This window comes from Morus notabilis, unplaced genomic scaffold (genome assembly GCF_000414095.1).
Source record: "Morus notabilis unplaced genomic scaffold, ASM41409v2 Scaffold657, whole genome shotgun sequence".
Lineage (NCBI taxonomy): Eukaryota > Viridiplantae > Streptophyta > Magnoliopsida > Rosales > Moraceae > Morus > Morus notabilis.
The window spans coordinates 144,149-162,333 of NW_010357396.1; the positions used below are offsets into that span (position 1 = coordinate 144,149).

At 29.7% G+C, this 18,185-nt stretch overlaps 2 protein-coding genes across 2 annotated transcripts; both read right to left on the minus strand.

Moving 5' to 3' along the window:
• Positions 1–231: 231 nt before the first annotated feature.
• LOC21395714 (cytokinin riboside 5'-monophosphate phosphoribohydrolase LOG1) lies at positions 232–1,956 on the minus strand. The gene is made up of 7 exons (XM_010089920.2): positions 1,811–1,956; positions 1,585–1,682; positions 1,445–1,475; positions 1,237–1,336; positions 1,058–1,128; positions 797–940; positions 232–489 (listed from the first exon to the last, which is right to left on the minus strand). The coding sequence occupies exons 1-7, from the start codon at positions 1,943–1,945 to the stop codon at positions 391–393; spliced, it is 678 nt and encodes a 225-aa protein (XP_010088222.1). The 5' UTR covers positions 1,946–1,956; the 3' UTR covers positions 232–390.
• A 4,311-nt stretch (positions 1,957–6,267) lies between these two features.
• Positions 6,268–9,981, minus strand: LOC21395715 (polygalacturonase QRT2). The gene is made up of 9 exons (XM_024170105.1): positions 9,679–9,981; positions 9,419–9,547; positions 9,079–9,246; positions 8,909–8,929; positions 8,585–8,792; positions 8,315–8,396; positions 7,983–8,091; positions 6,798–6,914; positions 6,268–6,489 (listed from the first exon to the last, which is right to left on the minus strand). The coding sequence occupies exons 1-9, from the start codon at positions 9,961–9,963 to the stop codon at positions 6,268–6,270; spliced, it is 1,341 nt and encodes a 446-aa protein (XP_024025873.1). The 5' UTR covers positions 9,964–9,981.
• Positions 9,982–18,185: the final 8,204 nt, after the last annotated feature.

The window sequence follows — 18,185 nt, forward strand, 5'->3', positions numbered from 1 at the left end:
AAATAAAAGAAATCCCCCCAAAAGTTCAACCATCAAGCTTTCTTTTCCATATTTTTTTTTCCTACCCCACTTTGGTTCTCTCAAATGTCATTTGCATGCTTTGTTGACATGGTCAATTGGCCTAGCTTGGAGAGAAAAGAAGAGAAAAGGAGAGAAAATTTTCAATATTCCTATATTAATTTAAATAAAAATACAACATCCAAGCCATCATGAAAATTCAAGGTATGATTAGAATCTTGGGAGATTACCCCACAATGAGAGAGAGAGAGAGATTTTATTATCATTTGTTGTCTTTTTTTTTTATTAGCATGGAACTACACAACATACAAGTGTACTTATATTATGTATTATATATAAAAATATAAAAATAAAAATGTGGATGATTAAGATCTAAGATTTTAGGGCTTCCCCACATTGTGTAGACTCTAATAATTGGTCCACTTCCCAGCTTTGTCTGGGTGCAACCTTGTCATGTACAGGTGCATACTCCTGCAATATTAATTCATTTCAATAAAAGCATATATACAAATCAATAGAAACAATATACAACTCATAACATTCCCTCACATTTCCCTTCAAATTTCTTTGGCCACCCTCCTCAATAATTCAGCAACAAGCCTAATAATTTTCTATTCTCAAGAGAAGAAGATACTATAATACATATATACATTACACATATATATAATATATATATATATGTATCATATGTATATAATTTGGCTATAGTACTCACAGGATTGACATTCACACACACATTCATATAATATACAATACATATATTGTGTATTTGTTTTACCTCCATCTTTCTGATAAGATCTTCTGGTGTATTTGCTATAACCACAATATGCCTTGCAGAATGGTCTATGAAGCCTTCATCAACTCCTTTATCAAACAAGGCAAGTAAGCTGTTGTAGTATCCATCTACATTCAACAATCCCACCTGTTTAAAATAAAATAAAGCAAAAGTCAGGAACACATATATACATTTATATATGTATATATGTATATGTATATGTATATGTATATGTATATATGTATGTATGTATATCCATCTTACTGGTTTTTCATGAATTCCTAGCTGAGACCATGTTATCATCTCCAACAATTCTTCCATAGTTCCATAACCACCTAAAAAGATTGTGATTTTAATCCAAAGATACATAAAACAAATCAAGAAAAGTTGAATAAAATGTAAAGAAAAAGAAAAAAGAAAAGGGAAAGATGTTTCTTAGAGACCAGGAAGAGCAATGAATGCATCAGCATGTTTTTCCATTTCTGATTTTCTTTGGTGCATATCTGCAACTGTTTTCACTTCTCCAATGGTCTCTCCTGAAATCTGCTTAGTAATCACATTTCTCATCAGTGTTTTTTTTTTTTTTTTTTTTTAACATAACAACAAATTTCATGTAATTATACTAATATACAACAGTGGACAAAGCAGTACCTCATGAGGCAAAAGAGCTTTTGGAATGACTCTACATATAATTATGCAAACAAAGAAAACAAAATCAATCTATACATAAAACTTGTTAAGAAAACAAATAGAAAATGAAAAGAAACAAAAGATCAAAAAAATTGGTCTACCCAAGAACATGGCAGCCTCCATCAAACACAGTCCTAGACACCAAGCCCATTAGGCCTATACTCCCTCCACCATAAACCAAATCAATCTTTCTCTCAACCTGACAAATCAAAGAAAAGAAAAAGCAAAAATATATAGACACATGTCATAATATATATATATGTGTGTGTGTGTGTGTGTGTGTGTGTGTGTGTGACGATGGTGATGATGAGAGAAAATACTAATTACCAGCTGTTTACCAAGCTCAAGAGCAGCATCACTGAATGCAGACTTATATCCAGCTCTGCTTCCACAGAAGACACATATTCTTTTGAATTTTCCCTTCTTTTCATTTGTGGAGGATTCTTCTACTTCTCCCTCCATTTTAATCCCAAGAAGATTATGTGAAAAAAAAAAAAAAAAAAAAAAAGAGCTAGGAGAAAAGCAAGAGCCAATAGAGATAGAGAGATAAGTAAAAAATGCTGAAAGACAGATAGATAGATACAATACAAGAGATGCTAGACTTAAGGAAATCTGTGTTTGAAGGATGCAGAAGTCACCCTTTACTTCTTAGCACAAACTTTATCCCGAAGACCTTTTGTCTGCTTAAACAAGTACTTGTTGTTGGAGAAGACCCCAGCAAACAATACCCCATTTTTCTCTCTCTCTCTCTCTCTCTCTCTATCTCCTCTTTTTACCATCTTCTCTCTCTCTCTCCTCAACTCATTGCCTTTTCTTCTCTCTCTCTCTTTCTCTTGTTAACTATTCATGAGCTTTTGTTTAATTATGGAGACTATTCATACTCATTGTCTTTCCTTTTGTGTCCATATGATTCTGACCTTTACTTGCTTTTATCGTTTTGTACCCCTTCATACTGTAATTATTTTAGTGGTTCTTATTCCTGAATGGGCCTTCAATAAAAGACCCATAACAAAAAGTTGGTACTTCATCTTCCTCACAATTGCTATTACATTACATTCATTGCCCATATCAAACCCAATTAGTCTCCCAAAACCAAACCGGTTTAGATTCAACCATCACAATCTAACCAGCACCACTTTTATTATCGGTAATGCAATCACACACAAAATGTCAGCACATCAAAACTGTCACGTAACAATATAAGAATCAATAATCTAATTTTTCGTCACGTAACAATTTTATTTTAGTATCACATGTGTGGTGTGGTGGTGCATCATTAATAATGACAAATAACGATATCACTATTGATAATCGATCACATATAAAACCGCAATATAAGAGTGTACAACCTAATAATTTGACCTTTTTTTTGTTATGTGACGGTTTTTATTCTATTATCACATGTGTTGTGACACGTCATCAATATTGAGAAATACGCATGCTAATTTAATTTAATTATAGAGAACAGAGTATTATTGAAGCAATGAGAGATGAAGAGAGTCATGAAAATATTATTGCCCTTTTCACATGCGTAGATGTCATGGCCATAAGTCCCCATCAAAAGGTTCTCGTACTTGTATCCGGGTACTTCCCATATATTACCAAACCTTCTCTCCAAACTTAATTCTGGACCATACATTTTTTTGTTGTGCTGCCCAATTATGCAACTTTTACAATCTGTCAGTCGAATGCAAAAGTACAATTTCCAGTTTATAAAGGAATCCTCTCAAAAGGGGCCCCAAAAAAAAAACCCCCCCTCGGTTTTGTACAGTTTCATACTGTCTAGTCTTTATCAAGTTTCACTTAAATTTGTATATCTTCTCGACTTTAATACAGTTAGAATGTGATTTTACAGTTTATGACTCTGCAATAATTGTAATGTATTTTTAACACCTTACTACAAAATTCTCCAAATTAAAAAATAAATTAAAGTAATCCAATTTACTATATAGGTCACCCTTTAAAGTTTGAAGCCTAGTTGGCCAGCTTGCTTATAAATAATAATCTATATATACGATTTCTTCAATTTTAAATTTCAAGTCAAAAGTTTTGATGTTTTTCTTTTCCTGTTTTTAAATTTTTTTTCAGATTGCAATCTCTTTCTTTTCTCCAAATATTGCATCTTGGTCTTCTGCATATACCAAAAAAAAAAAAAAAAAAAAAAAAAAAAAAAAAAAAACCCAAACCCTTTAAAAAAATACCTTTACAAATCATTACCCACCACCACGTTGTTATATTCTTTACTATGATCCCGTTTATTTCACCGATTCGAGTTTTGTTTCAGTAAAAAACTCTAATAAACAATCACATTTAATTTTTTTACTACAGTAAAAAACTCTCACATAACGTCACATTTTAACTCGAATTAAAAACTCTAATCAGCGAACTAAACGGGTCTTATATATATTCTCTAAAGCATTGAACTCAACAAAGTTCTTGCACAGCAAAAAACTAAAAAATATTCATAGTCATTGGATAGCTAGTTTGTGAAGCTGAAAAATTATAGGTTCAACCAAGAACAAAATTCTCTCAAAAGATAAGGCATTCCTTGTTTTTGCATCAATTATAAATTTTTATAAGTACGTTATGTACATCTTCTCCAGCCCCACACCCATTGGAGCATCCTTGGGAACGAGGATGTTTGGAGGGATTCGTTCCCTGATTCGAATCATGATTCGTAGTTCGTTACAGTATTTTCTCTCACAAAAAATTCACGTAAATCGAAAATGATTCGAATCACATAGTTTGAATCTTCCAACCAAACGTCCTTTTCTCAAAAGTTTTTGGCGCTATTGGTCATTTCATCCTAAACTTTTTTGTTTTTGGTCAATTAATCTCTTAATTTAATTTTTTACTACAGATTTTTGTAACTTAATGGAAGCAGTCTCGTGTTCATCGCGTAATAACATGAAATTTAACCGAAAATAAAAAAGGAAAGCAAGGTGTAAAATCATCTAATTTTCAGGGATTTTCAAGAGTAGTGCAGATAACACTTTTCTGCAATGTGACTTGTTTCTGTAAAGTTTTAAGTTATTATATAATAGGACTCAGTTACAAACTTTTTAAGGGAAATGCCAATTGGCCCCTCAAATACTTAAACTAGGAATATGAATTTTTGACTTGAAAATTTCAACCTGAGCCAGGTAGTCTACGAATAGAGTTAATTATATATATATGTCTATTTTATAAGGGATGACAAAAGAAATGTCTACAAGTTGTTATATTTGTATATAAGTCTGTAAAATAATAGTTAACTTCCTTTTAAAATTAATTATATAAATTCACAACCACTCAGATAAAAGAAAAGGGCATATTTGAAATTATATTATAAAATGGACAGATTGTTGAATTAAAAACACATCATAAACATGAGGGGGGTAAAAATCACCATTTCGTGTAAATACTTCGAATTAACTCAATAATTTACATACTAATTCTCAAGTGTCACTTTCCCCACCGTTTTGTACGTGCACTTATGTGGACTATGATCAAGCCCATTTATCTATTGGGTTACGGGATGTAAGCTTCTCCCACAATAGAGGCCCAATTCCAAACACGCAGGATTTGATTCGATTGAAATAGTAGGATTTTATTCGATTAATAAAATAAAATAAAATAAACAACACAACAACCACAACCACAACGATAATAACCACCTTACTGGTGTGGTTTTGAAACGTTATGAGAAAATTTATTAGTTTAACGAAATTTGTTGAGATCTAAATATCTAGAATTACCTGATATTAATAGGGATGATTCTCCAAATAAAAATTAACAACACTACCGAACGTGTATTAAAAGGAATCCCGTAATTTTATTCATAATTTGTCATAGTTTGGTCTACATGGTATCATCTGGCCAAAAACATAAATTGACATGAACCAATAACTAATGGCATGTTTACCTACGCATGATCCAAATGAGCATGAATCGGAGTGAGCAGGATTCGGAGTGGGTAGGATTCAGAGTGAGGAATCGGAGTCAGAATAAGCTGTTTACTTAGTGATAGGATTCAGAATCGGAGTCATTCCAAATATCATTTATACGTTTACTTACACCCAGAATCGAAATAAAAAAATGTAAAAGTACTAATATACCCTTTAAATCAATTTAATATTTTCAATTTAAAAAATATATTGTGTACTTATTTTATTAAAATTAATCATAATTAAAATATTTAGTGTAATAATGGGGTACTAAAATAATAAATATAAATTGTACAACTATTTAAAATATAAAAATAAATTTTAAAAAAAATTAAATAAAATAAATAAAAATAAAATATAGTGTTAAAAAATAAAATATATTATTAATTTATTAAAAAATAAAGTACATATTTATTATATTAAAGTTAACAATAATTATGCTAATATTATAATATTAGGCAAATAAAATAATAAATATATGCTGCATTTATTATTTCTTGAATTTTATTTTTAATTGTGTATTTATAAGTAAAATAAGGGTATGATAGTAAATTAATATTAATATTAGGAATGAGAGTCTCAATCCCAAGGGGGGGTATGAGAGTGCCAATCCCATTCCTCAATCCCAAATTTGAGTGGGACTCACCAATTTCACTCCCATTCCAAGATAAAAAAGAGTAAGTAAATATAAGATTGACTCACATTCTCTACTCTCATTCTTCAATTCTGGTAAGTAAACATGCCATAAAGTTAATCCATTTCTATGATAAAGTATACCGTTTTAGGCGATATTGTTATTTACACGTCTTGACTAAAAAAAAAGAAAATATATTTGATCCAATAATCTCCTTATAATTTTCAAGTGCATTTAGGAGAAACCCTTCCTATTTTGTTCAACCAAACATTCTCACAGGAAGCTTCGATCGATTCTCCGTCGTCTTCGGGGGCGAAATCGACATTTTGCAGTGAGATTCCTTTGCATGGGAATGTCCTGCTACAGTCGAACTTCACAGCCACTTTGGAATCGCTAGTTCCTTTGATGTTGCTGTATATCACATTGCTTATCTGCACAGCTGAGCCCTGCCAATATTAATACATTAAAAAATATGATTAGTACCACTAATCATAATTAACATCATGTATATGTATGGCATTAGGTGTTTCAAAAATTATCGCGTTAATTAGAATTTTTTAAAAATATTACGGCTAATAATGAAAAGATAGATAGTTCATATTGTAAGTTGGTATAAAAAAAAAATTATAATATGAAAAGTAATAATACTATCCATGAAATTGAAATATACTGGTTAGGGGTAAAAAGGTCGGGACAAAGATATAATTTCATGATAATATGATAAACCTTTTCATGATATATTTATCTTCGTTACCTGTTCATGACATGCTTCATCCTGATCACAGTAATTTTGGTCAATGATTATGGGGTTGCTCACATTGCGCATTGATATGTTTTGGAATATGATGTTCTTTGCATACCCGGATCCCCCCTGCATATACATACATATATATATATATATATATATATATATATATATCAACGTTAATCAAATTAGGCACGTATAATGACACAATATATCATAAGATAGTATAATCTTTTTTGGTACTCTCTTGCGCTTTCATCTTGATTTGAGTGTTGCCTAAAAAGACACTTTCTTAATTTATGTTTTTAGTGATCTTTTTTTTTTTTTTCCTTCTTTTGATAACACTTGTACATCTGTGATTACACAATCATTTTCCTTATCTCATATTAGTTATTTATATTAGTATTATATATGCATGACCCATGTTGCAAAGTTCCAAACTTATTACATAAACTAAACCTACCTAAATATTCTCTAACTTTTATGTTAAATTCGCGTATTTTGTATCTTGAAAAGACATAAGATATATACATAAACAAATATTATATATATATATATATATGTGCATAACTAACTTTTGAATATCATGTGGATAGTGATAAAGAAGTAGGAAAAAAATTGGTACGTGATTGTTGGGTGATGACTTAATGAGTTAATATTCTGTACGTCAGCAGTAAGAAGTAGGAAGTACTAGTTAACTACGCATTAAGTCAAGTATTGTTGTAACAAAATTCAAGTTTAGTCTACAATTAAGTCAAAAGGCCAGGAAGTGGTTAGTACTAATTTTCATGGGTAAGTTTGTGATCATGTGAAGTTAGGAGGGATTAGAAAAACGTCCTGATTAATTAAATCCCTTAAACAAAAAGAAAAATGTCCTAATTAATTAATAACCAGAGCTAGTCAATTCTTTTGCACATCTACTATTGATTTTTTTTTTTTTTTTGCGCAGAATTAGCAATATAATAGGCTGGAATTCAGGCAAAACTGGAGCATACTTTTTTGACCCTTGACAAGTAATTCCACCAAAAGGTTAATGTTTCAACTTTGCACTTGGTGAAAATACTGAATGACTTTTTTTTCCTATTTTTACCTAAAGTTTGAAATCTGAATACGGGTTCTATTTGATGTATTTATATATATTAAGATAGAAAATTGAATGTTTTGAAAAAAAATAATAATAATTATTGTAATTACCTGCCAAGTCTTTATTCTCACTCCATTAGTGGTTCCTGAAAATGTTGCTCTATTCACCATCACATTGGAGACCACAGCTTCTGAATTATCAGCGCCTAAGCTTCCAATGCTGCACAAATTTAGATATTACAATAATGAGCTAAAAATTATCTCTAATTGAAGCCTTTATAATCCAAACATTATTGTTTACCATCAAATGTAGAAATAAAAAAAAATTATTATATATATATATTTTTGTTTGAAAAGAAAACATATTATATATTTAGTTTATCGAACTATATATATATATATATATATATATCTTGATATATAGAAACTAAGTGATCACATACCTAATTCCATGACCAGGGCCACAAGTTATATCTGTAGCTCTAACATTCTTTGACCCGCTTACAATTGAGATACAATCATCTCCTTCAATATAAAAAAAAAAAAAAAAAAAAGGATAAACAAAAATAAGTTAAATAAAAATATACATAAGTTGTTTCCCGATTGTAGCGACTTAATTAAATAAATATACATCAAAATTATAAAATATACATATATATACATATATACACACACGTAGTACTAGCTAGCTAAAATCCAAATTAGATTATTACCCGTTCTTATAACAGAGTTCATGATCTGAATATTCTGTGATTCTGTGACGTGAATTCCGTCAGTGTTGGGGCTATTTCCTGGTGCAATCACTCGCAAATTCATAGCCTTGACGTTCACACATTTCTGAATGATCAAGTGCATTTGTTGCGCGTTTTTGAACCTCAAATTGGCCACTACCAAATTGTTGCATTCTAAAAATGTCACAGCCTATCAAAAAAAGAAAATAATACACAAATGTATATATGTATCAATATCAATAAAATTCCGTTATTAGTTTATATAATTGAGCTTAATAAAAACAAAAAAATTAGCTAGGAGCTTACAGTTGGCGCGTGCTTGCATGGCTGCGAAATAATATTGGACAGTCACCAAAAAAAGAAAAAAAAAGGAGAAAATTAGTAAAATGCATATATATATATATATATAACATTATGAATGAGTATTAATATTAAATTAGCAACATTAATGAATTAATTAATAAGTGGGGGCTTACAAGGGAGTCGTTGATTTTGCAAGAGTTTCGCCACCATTTCCTTCCATTGCCATCGATAGTGCCACCACCTTCAACCCTCAAGTTCTGCACATTCTCAAACTGAATCCAGTGCAGTCTGTCCTTCTCGTAATCTGACTGGCGCGGCGAAGCTTTGATCACGCCGGAGATCTACTTAAATCAAGATCGACAACTAATTAGTACATATGTGTTAAAAAAAAAAAGTAAATAAATCTTATTCTAAACTTACCATAAATATACACACACACATATTTGTACATATATAGAAATTTATATAACATGTTCTGACTTGTGCATGCATATCATAAATGATTAAACTCACCCTCATTGTGACATAAGATCTGCAAGGGCCTGAAAACTTGATTGGTTTAAGGTGATAAACCTTGTTCTTGGGGACCAAAACAACACCTTCTTTAGAGGAACAAGCTCTCTTCCAAGCCTTGTTAAATGCCTAAAAAAACAAAACCCAAAGCTTCATATACAATAATTCACTTAATTATACACATATATTGGACTGTATATTAATTATTATATATAAGAGTGAAAATGAGGTTTTTTTTTTTTTTTTTTTTTGTAATGTACCTGACTATCATCTCTTCCATCAGCTTTAGCTCCAAAATCATCAACATTGAATACCTGTGGTGAAGAGGAAGGAGAGCTTGCTCTACTTTGCCTTGTCATAAGTCCATTATAATGACTCTTATGATTACCATATTGGCCATGGAGATTATAAGCTTGATTATGAGGAGAGAGAGAAAATGGACCCATATGGTTTCTTGAGAGAGAGAAGGAAAAAGAAGCAAAGATTATGACAAGAACTAGTAATGGGGTTTTTGGAGACATCTTTTGTCTTTCTTTGATGATCATAAAGTTGTCCTTTGGAGAATGTTGAGAGAGGAAATATATTGGAAACAATGACTAGTGAATATGCTTTGACATGAAGAGACAATATGGCTTCTTGTGTATTTATAGATGGGGAATTACAATATACGGTGTTGGAGTTTCTCTTTCATTTCCCCTAATTTTCTCTTTTCATCTTTTTCTTTTTTTTTCTTTTTTTTTTTTTTGCGTCTTTCAAAATATGACTCAAAAAGAGTTATGGGACTAAAAATTAAAGAGATTGAGACGGAAGAATTACTTGGCCGGTAGCCAACTTTGGTCTCTCTCACACACAATTAATAATTTTTCTATCAATCAAAAAGTGAAGGAAATGGATTTGAGTTAGTTAATGGTGGCTTGTGCTTCTTTACCAACAAACAGACATGGTATAATCATAATATTGCTAGTTTATCCCCCTATGTTTTGACATATAGGGATGACTTTCTAAAGTGCCCAAAAAACTAGAAATAACAACAATAATACATGAAAACTAGCTAGGCACGTGACTAAAAACAAAAGGGAGTATTTTTTTTTTATTCTATGTCAAGTACAAAGGCAGTCTTGTTCTTTGCGTGGCTTTGATTCCAACACATTAAAAAGTTCCAACAAAATCAAATATTTAGGATAAAATATCAAACGTTAATTATTGAATTTTGTGATAATTAGTCACGAGTGTTGGGCTTAATTTCTGTAACAGTATTTGATAGTAATCCACATATAGTTGAATTTTTAGTTGATATTCAACTCGTTTTAACGGTACAGCCTATGGCGACTTGAAAATTTGACCTCTAAAAATTGTACTCATGAAACATTTCGGCTTTGAAAGTCTCTTTGTCAAACTTAACATTATATATAGGCAATAGCACTAAGCATAATCTAATGCAAAATTGGTCAAATCCATGTAACACAAATATTAAATTGCGTTTAACTGTGTTGAAGGAAGAAGCTGCTGTTACAAAAAACAGCTGAGTGTTTGGTAAACTATAATTATAGTAGCTGTGCTGATTTTAAAATCAATGTAATAGTGTTTGGTAAATTATGAGGTTGAATTGCTGTAGATAGTTAAAAATTACGATTATATTATATTATATTATATTATATATTACAATATAATATATATCTATTATTATATTTAATATAACACAAAAAAACTAATATAAAAAACTATTATTATATAATTATGATATAGAATATAATAATATTATTAAAATAATAACTGAAATAATTGAAAATAATGATTATATTATACTATAATATAATATATATAATAACAATATAATATATATTTATTATTATATTTAATATAATACAAAAAACTATTATTATATAATATATTATATAACTATAATATGGAATATAATAATATTATTAAAATAATAAACGATTATATTATATTATACTATAAAATAATATATATAATTACAATATAATGTATTAAATATAATTATATCAATACAATATAATATATAATATATTATAAAATAATAATCACAATATCATATTATAATTATTATATCATATTATATGATAAAATAATAATAGTAGAGTTATTAATATAATTATGATATTATTTATTACAATATTACTATTATATTATATTATATTACGAGTCTCAATTTTAGATTGGAATGATTGTAAATTTTAAATTTTATTAGGGGTATTATGAGTATTATGAAAGTTTTATTAATTGTACTATGTCAATTTTCGCATAATCTAAAAGTTAAAGTTGTTTTTAAGCTGCTTCTGATTTTGGCTGTAAATTCTTAAAAAATTCTTCAAAAAATATTTTTGAAGAGATTTACCAAACACTAAAATTAGCTTTTACTACAAGCAGAAACTGATTTTGATAGGGAAAAATAATATCAAACTAAGCCATTAGTTGATGATGATATATGACTTTTCATTATTATTGGGTCAGGTCCAACCAAGTGATATGTTTCTTAATTATTCATCTTTCTTGAGCATATATATGCGGAAGTTTGTGTTAAATGATTTACGAGCATATATATGACATATTATATTACGCACAAGTACTATGAATTTGGGGTTATTCAAGTTTTGGTCAATTGGGTCTATCATACCTTGGAAAATAGTAAGTCACCCATGTTGTGAAATTGCACAAGGCAATTAGATTAGTTAAGAATACACTATTTTCCGGACTAAACGCGATTCCTGAATTTTCCGTAGTCAAAAATTATGATATTGGTTTGAAACCCACTTGCAAGACATTTTTCTTTATGTGATTCCTTTAATGGTGGAGAAGCACGTTGTGTTCTCATCTCTCTTTGCCAAACTGCCTCCTATTTTGTATATACTTCTTTATATTATAAATATTATTGGAGAATTCGATGGTAGGTTTCAAAAAATACTCTACATTTGATACCACGTGATTTTGAACCATTAGATTTCATCAAATTTAGTTAAATTTACATAATTTATTTAAATTTTGTATTATCTAATGATTCAAAGACGGGAAATATGCCACTACTAATTGACATTTTTTTTATATCATACTACACAATTTTCCTATATTTATATACACTTCATTTTTTTGATGTTTACCTTTTGTTGTATATATTGAAAGAACAAATTTCTTATTCTTATTACAGTTTTCTCCCCTTTACGGCAGCATTAATATCTACAAGTTTAATAAAATCACTACACTAATATTTCTTTTTCAACAAAATACAAAGAGTGGATGACTAATTGGTTTTGGGGTTGACAAACTATGTCATGTGTCACTTTCGGGTTGGCAATTCGCCAAATAAAAAATGAATTTCATTTCACCCTCTCGGTTTTGTTAGTTGCATGATGTCAAAGGGCAAAGATTATTATATATAACAAAGAAGAGCCGCAAGAGAACATATATGTTTCATGTTTTTTTTGTAAAAGTAAAAAGGTTAGGGAAGTTAGCACCAATTTAGGTGAAGTAGGCAATGGGTAAGAAAAAAGAGAATTGGTGAGGTTGAGGTAAGAGATAGATTGGGATTTTTGCGTGTGTAAAAATATGTTTTTTGGGGTGAAGAAATTAACACAAGTAATTATGGCTGTAACACAAAAGACTTGCCGTGGTGTGTTTGGGAAACAAATTAGGAATTGCTAAGGTATGGGCAGGAATAATCATGGTGTGTTTTGGAAAGTCGAGTTGATATATGTATGTATATATATGCATCAGTTATTGATGGTTATGTTTCTATAGTCGTTAATAATTTAAAATTTTAATGATGTGACATGATAAGAATTTAATTTTATTAATTGTCATAATTATCTGATCAATATTTTACGATTAAAATAACGATACATGTCGATGAATAAATATCGAAGTAACTATTAAATAAGATCCATATATATATATATATATTAAATAAATATCGAAGTAACTATTAAATAAGATCCATATTACATATATATATATATTGTGACTAGAGTTTGTTGCCACTTTAACAAGGCTTTTAATTTGGTAATTCTTGTGACATAATCCCTAAGCCAAAACTTTTACTTCACCATTTCATTATTTTTTTTATAGGCCTAAATTTTATATGTGACTAGTAAATTAGCAATTAGGTTTACTTTCTATGGACTGAAGGCAATTTTTTGGTGCATATTTCCAAGTGAGGCTGTCCATATTCAATGATTAAAGATCCGCTTTGCTTTATGGTAAAGGAAAACGGTTATACATTTCCAAAATTTACTTTTATGGCAGTTTAAAATGCAAAAGCCGACACCATACTTTTCAAGCACCCAGAAAAGGAAATACTATACTTTTGACCACATTTATATGTGTTTAGTCTTTTCTGATAGATTAAGACTTTTTTTATTATTGTTATTAAGGATGTGATTGGATAGAGATTAGAGTCTTTCAAGTTGATATATTAACTAATTTTACATAGCCCACCTGTATTTGATACATTACTTGAAAACTAGGAATAGCAAAGAGAGCCAAAACTTGCCATGGCTTCTCATGTTCACTAAATTCAATTGTCATATTGCTATAATCCTATAATTATCTATTGATCTTTGAAATAATTACTGGTTAAGTAACTTTTTTTTTTTTTTTTTGCTTATGTTTCCATTATGATCATCTAAACCAATTTCCCGTTAAGCTCGATTCTTGGCAGCCTTGTAATCAGCTGGAGATAAAATAAATAAATAAATGAAATGGAGGCCAATTCATGCCTTAGAGCCAATAAAATTGAGGATTAACAACCTAATAGGGGATTAGGCTTGTTTGGCGTTTCTTTAGTTCTAGATTAACATCTATGAACTTATAACAATAAAAGTCTTTTCTCTCTTCTGTTTTTGAAAGAAATGCTGTACATAAAGTGTGGCTATAATCATCTAACTTTTAAGGACTTCCACGGTTAAAAACATAATAATGTGTGATTAATTATGAGACCAACAAGGATACTCATGGTAAGATATTTTAGTACTTCTGGCATAATAAAACAAGTCCAACAACTCAAACCAGAAAGGGCCTAGTAGCTGTAGTACTTGCCTCTTACACGGGCCAAGTTACCAGCCCATTCAGTTAAGGGACTGGAACAGGCCCACAAAAAAGGATCCCAATCATCAATAAACATGTTCAAAAATAGAAAAAAAAAATATATATATATATATATATCATTTACAAATAATATGATTATAATGATTTATCACGTAATTTCATAGCATAAAACACGAATATCGTTACAATAATTATTAATAATTTTGTTATTTCTAAAAATGAAAAAGAGCTTAAATTTCATTTGAATGGACAAACTTAAAAAAAACAAAAAAACAAAAAAAAACTGTCAATCCCATATACAAGTCAAATTTTTATCAAAATCAAATTTAGTTAAATTTGCATACGTTTTTAGTTTTAAGACGATGGACAAACTACTGACGAAAGTTTTTTTTTTTGTTTTTTTTGTTTTTGAAATGCTGACAAAAGTTTTTTTGTACCATGCAAACTTTTAGATGAAAAAAATAACTCCCAATTTGTCAACCTCATCCCTGTTTTGCTTTGAGAGCCACAAAATGTTAGAGCCTAAAGAGCTAATAATATCTTCTAGATAGAGATGGTGATAGCTTTTGATATTTTCAAGCGATTTGCCTAGTACATGCGACCACAAATAAAAATAAAAATATTTTTAATCTCAGACAGAAATTATTTTTAAAAATGTGTTTAGTAATTTTATCAAGAGATTATTTTTAGTATAAAAAACTCATTAATGTTTCTCTTTTTTTGCTTGAGAGAAGAGAAAACGAAAACAAAAAATAAAAAAACTACTAAAAGTCATTTTTCATTTATCTTTCATTTTACACTAAATCAAAAAATTATTTTTATTTTTATTGCGTCAAATATCGTTTTGGAAACATTTTTATTTTTTCTCAAAAAATATAAAAAATAAAATGGGATTAATTCTAAACACAGTTTAAAGAATTCACCCACGTAAAAGGAAAAAAAAAATAAAAAGGCATAAAAATCGAGAATATGCATGTAGGTCAGTTGATACCTGCCTAGTTATTCTCTTTTTATATAGTTATAGGAAGTTGGATTCTTTTCCTTGCAAACCAAGAAGATATTGTTGTTTGGTTTAGGTGATGGTTGCGACTGAGTATGAGTTTTGTGATTTTAGATGAGTTTTGTAGATGTTTGTAGTATGGTGATGGTTTTTTTTATTCCACAAATTAATTTGGTAATAATTTGAAGGATTAATATTTTTGGATTTTTAATTTGATTTATTATTGTTTTTAATTTGTTGAAAAACTAAAATAATTTGACAAATTATGCAACATAATCTGCTAGGTTATGAAGCATGATTTATGTTGCATAATCTGACAGATTATGATCAATGCCGGTGATCAGAGACTGGGGCCGGCTGTTAATAAATCTAACATATTATGAATCATAATCTATCAAACTATGAATCAGACTAGCATCGGTGGCCCATAATAATGTGACGGATTATGGTTGCCGGCACCTACAACTAAAGACTCGCCGCCAGCAGTGACAGGAGCCGGTGACCGGAGATTGTCTTCTGGTGGTGTGACTTTGGTAATAAATATGGGGGTAATTTTGGAAATAGATATGTTGAGCTTAGGACTTGTTCTAGTCTAAAGAGACAAAAATTAAAGGGTTAATGTTGGGACCCAAATATCTTTAGTAGTATCATTTTAAGGAGTATTTGTCAAAATTACTCTATAAAAAATAAAAATAACATAAGAGGGAGGGAACATAATGAAATCTAATATTTCCTAAACAAAAATAGAGTTAAGAAACATTTTACATTAGCCGACATAAGCATGATTTCTTAAACAAACTTATAAAGATATGCATATAGGAATTGCATGTTTTCAACATGTTTAGTTATTTCAAAATTACATTTTCAGAAAAAAAAAAAAAAAGTAATTTCAGAATTACATCTAAAATTTAAAGGGTGTGTCTATGGTACGGTGAGCCAAATAATCTTACCGGTATTGTACAATCGAACGACCCATATTAAATCTCAGTGAGGGTCTACGTGTTGCCTTCCGCTTCAGATTGTAACCCAAAAATAATAAAAATAAATACAAAAACAACCCTTATTTTTATCAAATATTACTTTTTGCCCCATGTTTTATATAATAACAAAAGTACCCTTCATTTTATACATTTTTCATAAAACAAATCTTACATTTCTTTTAAAAAAAAAATGTCTCTTGAGAAGAACAATTCTTTTTTTTTTTTGGATTATTTTTTAAATAAATAGATATGAGAAAAATTATTATTATTATTATTTTTTTACAGATTATCACAATAATTATAATCACAAAATTAAACCTATTTTATTACATATATTACCTTTGTAAAAAAAAAAAACAACCAATTACACATTATTTCACATATATGACCTTTGAATAATTAATTTCCAAAACAACATAATTTTATCCAAAACCAAACACCATCTCCAACAGATCAGCCAAAAAAACACCATCTCCAATATCTAATCAAACTAACTAATTTTAGTAAACAAGCCACAGAAAATTTGATTTTCTCAAAATTTCACAAATTAATTTTCAAACACAAAGGAGGCAAAACCCAGATTCCGGCGAGGCTGCGAGGCAAAACCCAGAATCCGGCGACGTAAAACCCAGATTCCGGCTTGAAAATCATCTTGTTCATTGTCAAACAATTCACAACCTCGCTTGAAAATTATCTTGTTCATTGTCAATTCTTTAAACAAACACAAATTTCAGTAATCCTAAAAAATAAAAATGCAAACTTTTTCAGCAAATCCTGTTCGTTCTCTTCGTTCTCTATCACCGTTTTTTCCCTCTCCTTTCCCTGCAAATCAAATAGAAAAAAAACAGGCCAAAAATCAAAACGAGGAATTGAAGTTGCTTGAGTGGGCAGCGGCGTTCTTAACAGGTGATGGGTCGCGACAGTACGACGAGCAAGATGACAGTGAGGGCGCGGGGAGGAGGACGACGACGACGAGGGGAAGGGGGAGGACGACGGAGGCGCGGGGAGGACTAAGATCAAGAGCTAAGATCAAAAGCTTTAACTAAATTGATGGCTGATATTTATCATTTATGTATATATAATTGTTATTTTATAAAATATAAGGGGTGATAATATAAATTCTTAAATTTGAGAAAAAGAGACTAATCAAATGTGGGCGTATGTATTTTAATTTTTATGGACAACACAATCTTAAACCGTTAATTTTTATTTAATGGTGTAGATTTTGGACTCTATCCGTAGGAAACAAGATAGTCACATTACTATATACATTCCTAAATTCAAATTATAATTCAATGAATTTTTGTAAAAGTAAATAAACTAAATCAAGTTTAATAAACATTTGAGAATTAGGATATGTTCATTTCATGACTCAAGTGATATTGCTACAATATTTTCTCTTACAAAAATTTAAATTCAATTTTTTTATTATAATATTTTTCTCTCACATACACAACTTAAGTCATAACTTTTTTTAAAAGAACAAATTGCATTTGATTAAAATACTAATAAACAGTTGTCTTGGTACAATGTTAATCCATTAGAAGGACAAACGCGCTCCTGAGGCCCGAAACCAGGTAAGCACATCGACATACTTACAACAAGCGGAATGAAAGCTTGACTGGAGAAAACCATCTCTCTTCAACATAAACTGTCGAGTGCTGGAAGGGTAGATCGTCAAAAAATCCACAAGAAGGGGACATCTACAAGACATATACAAAATTCT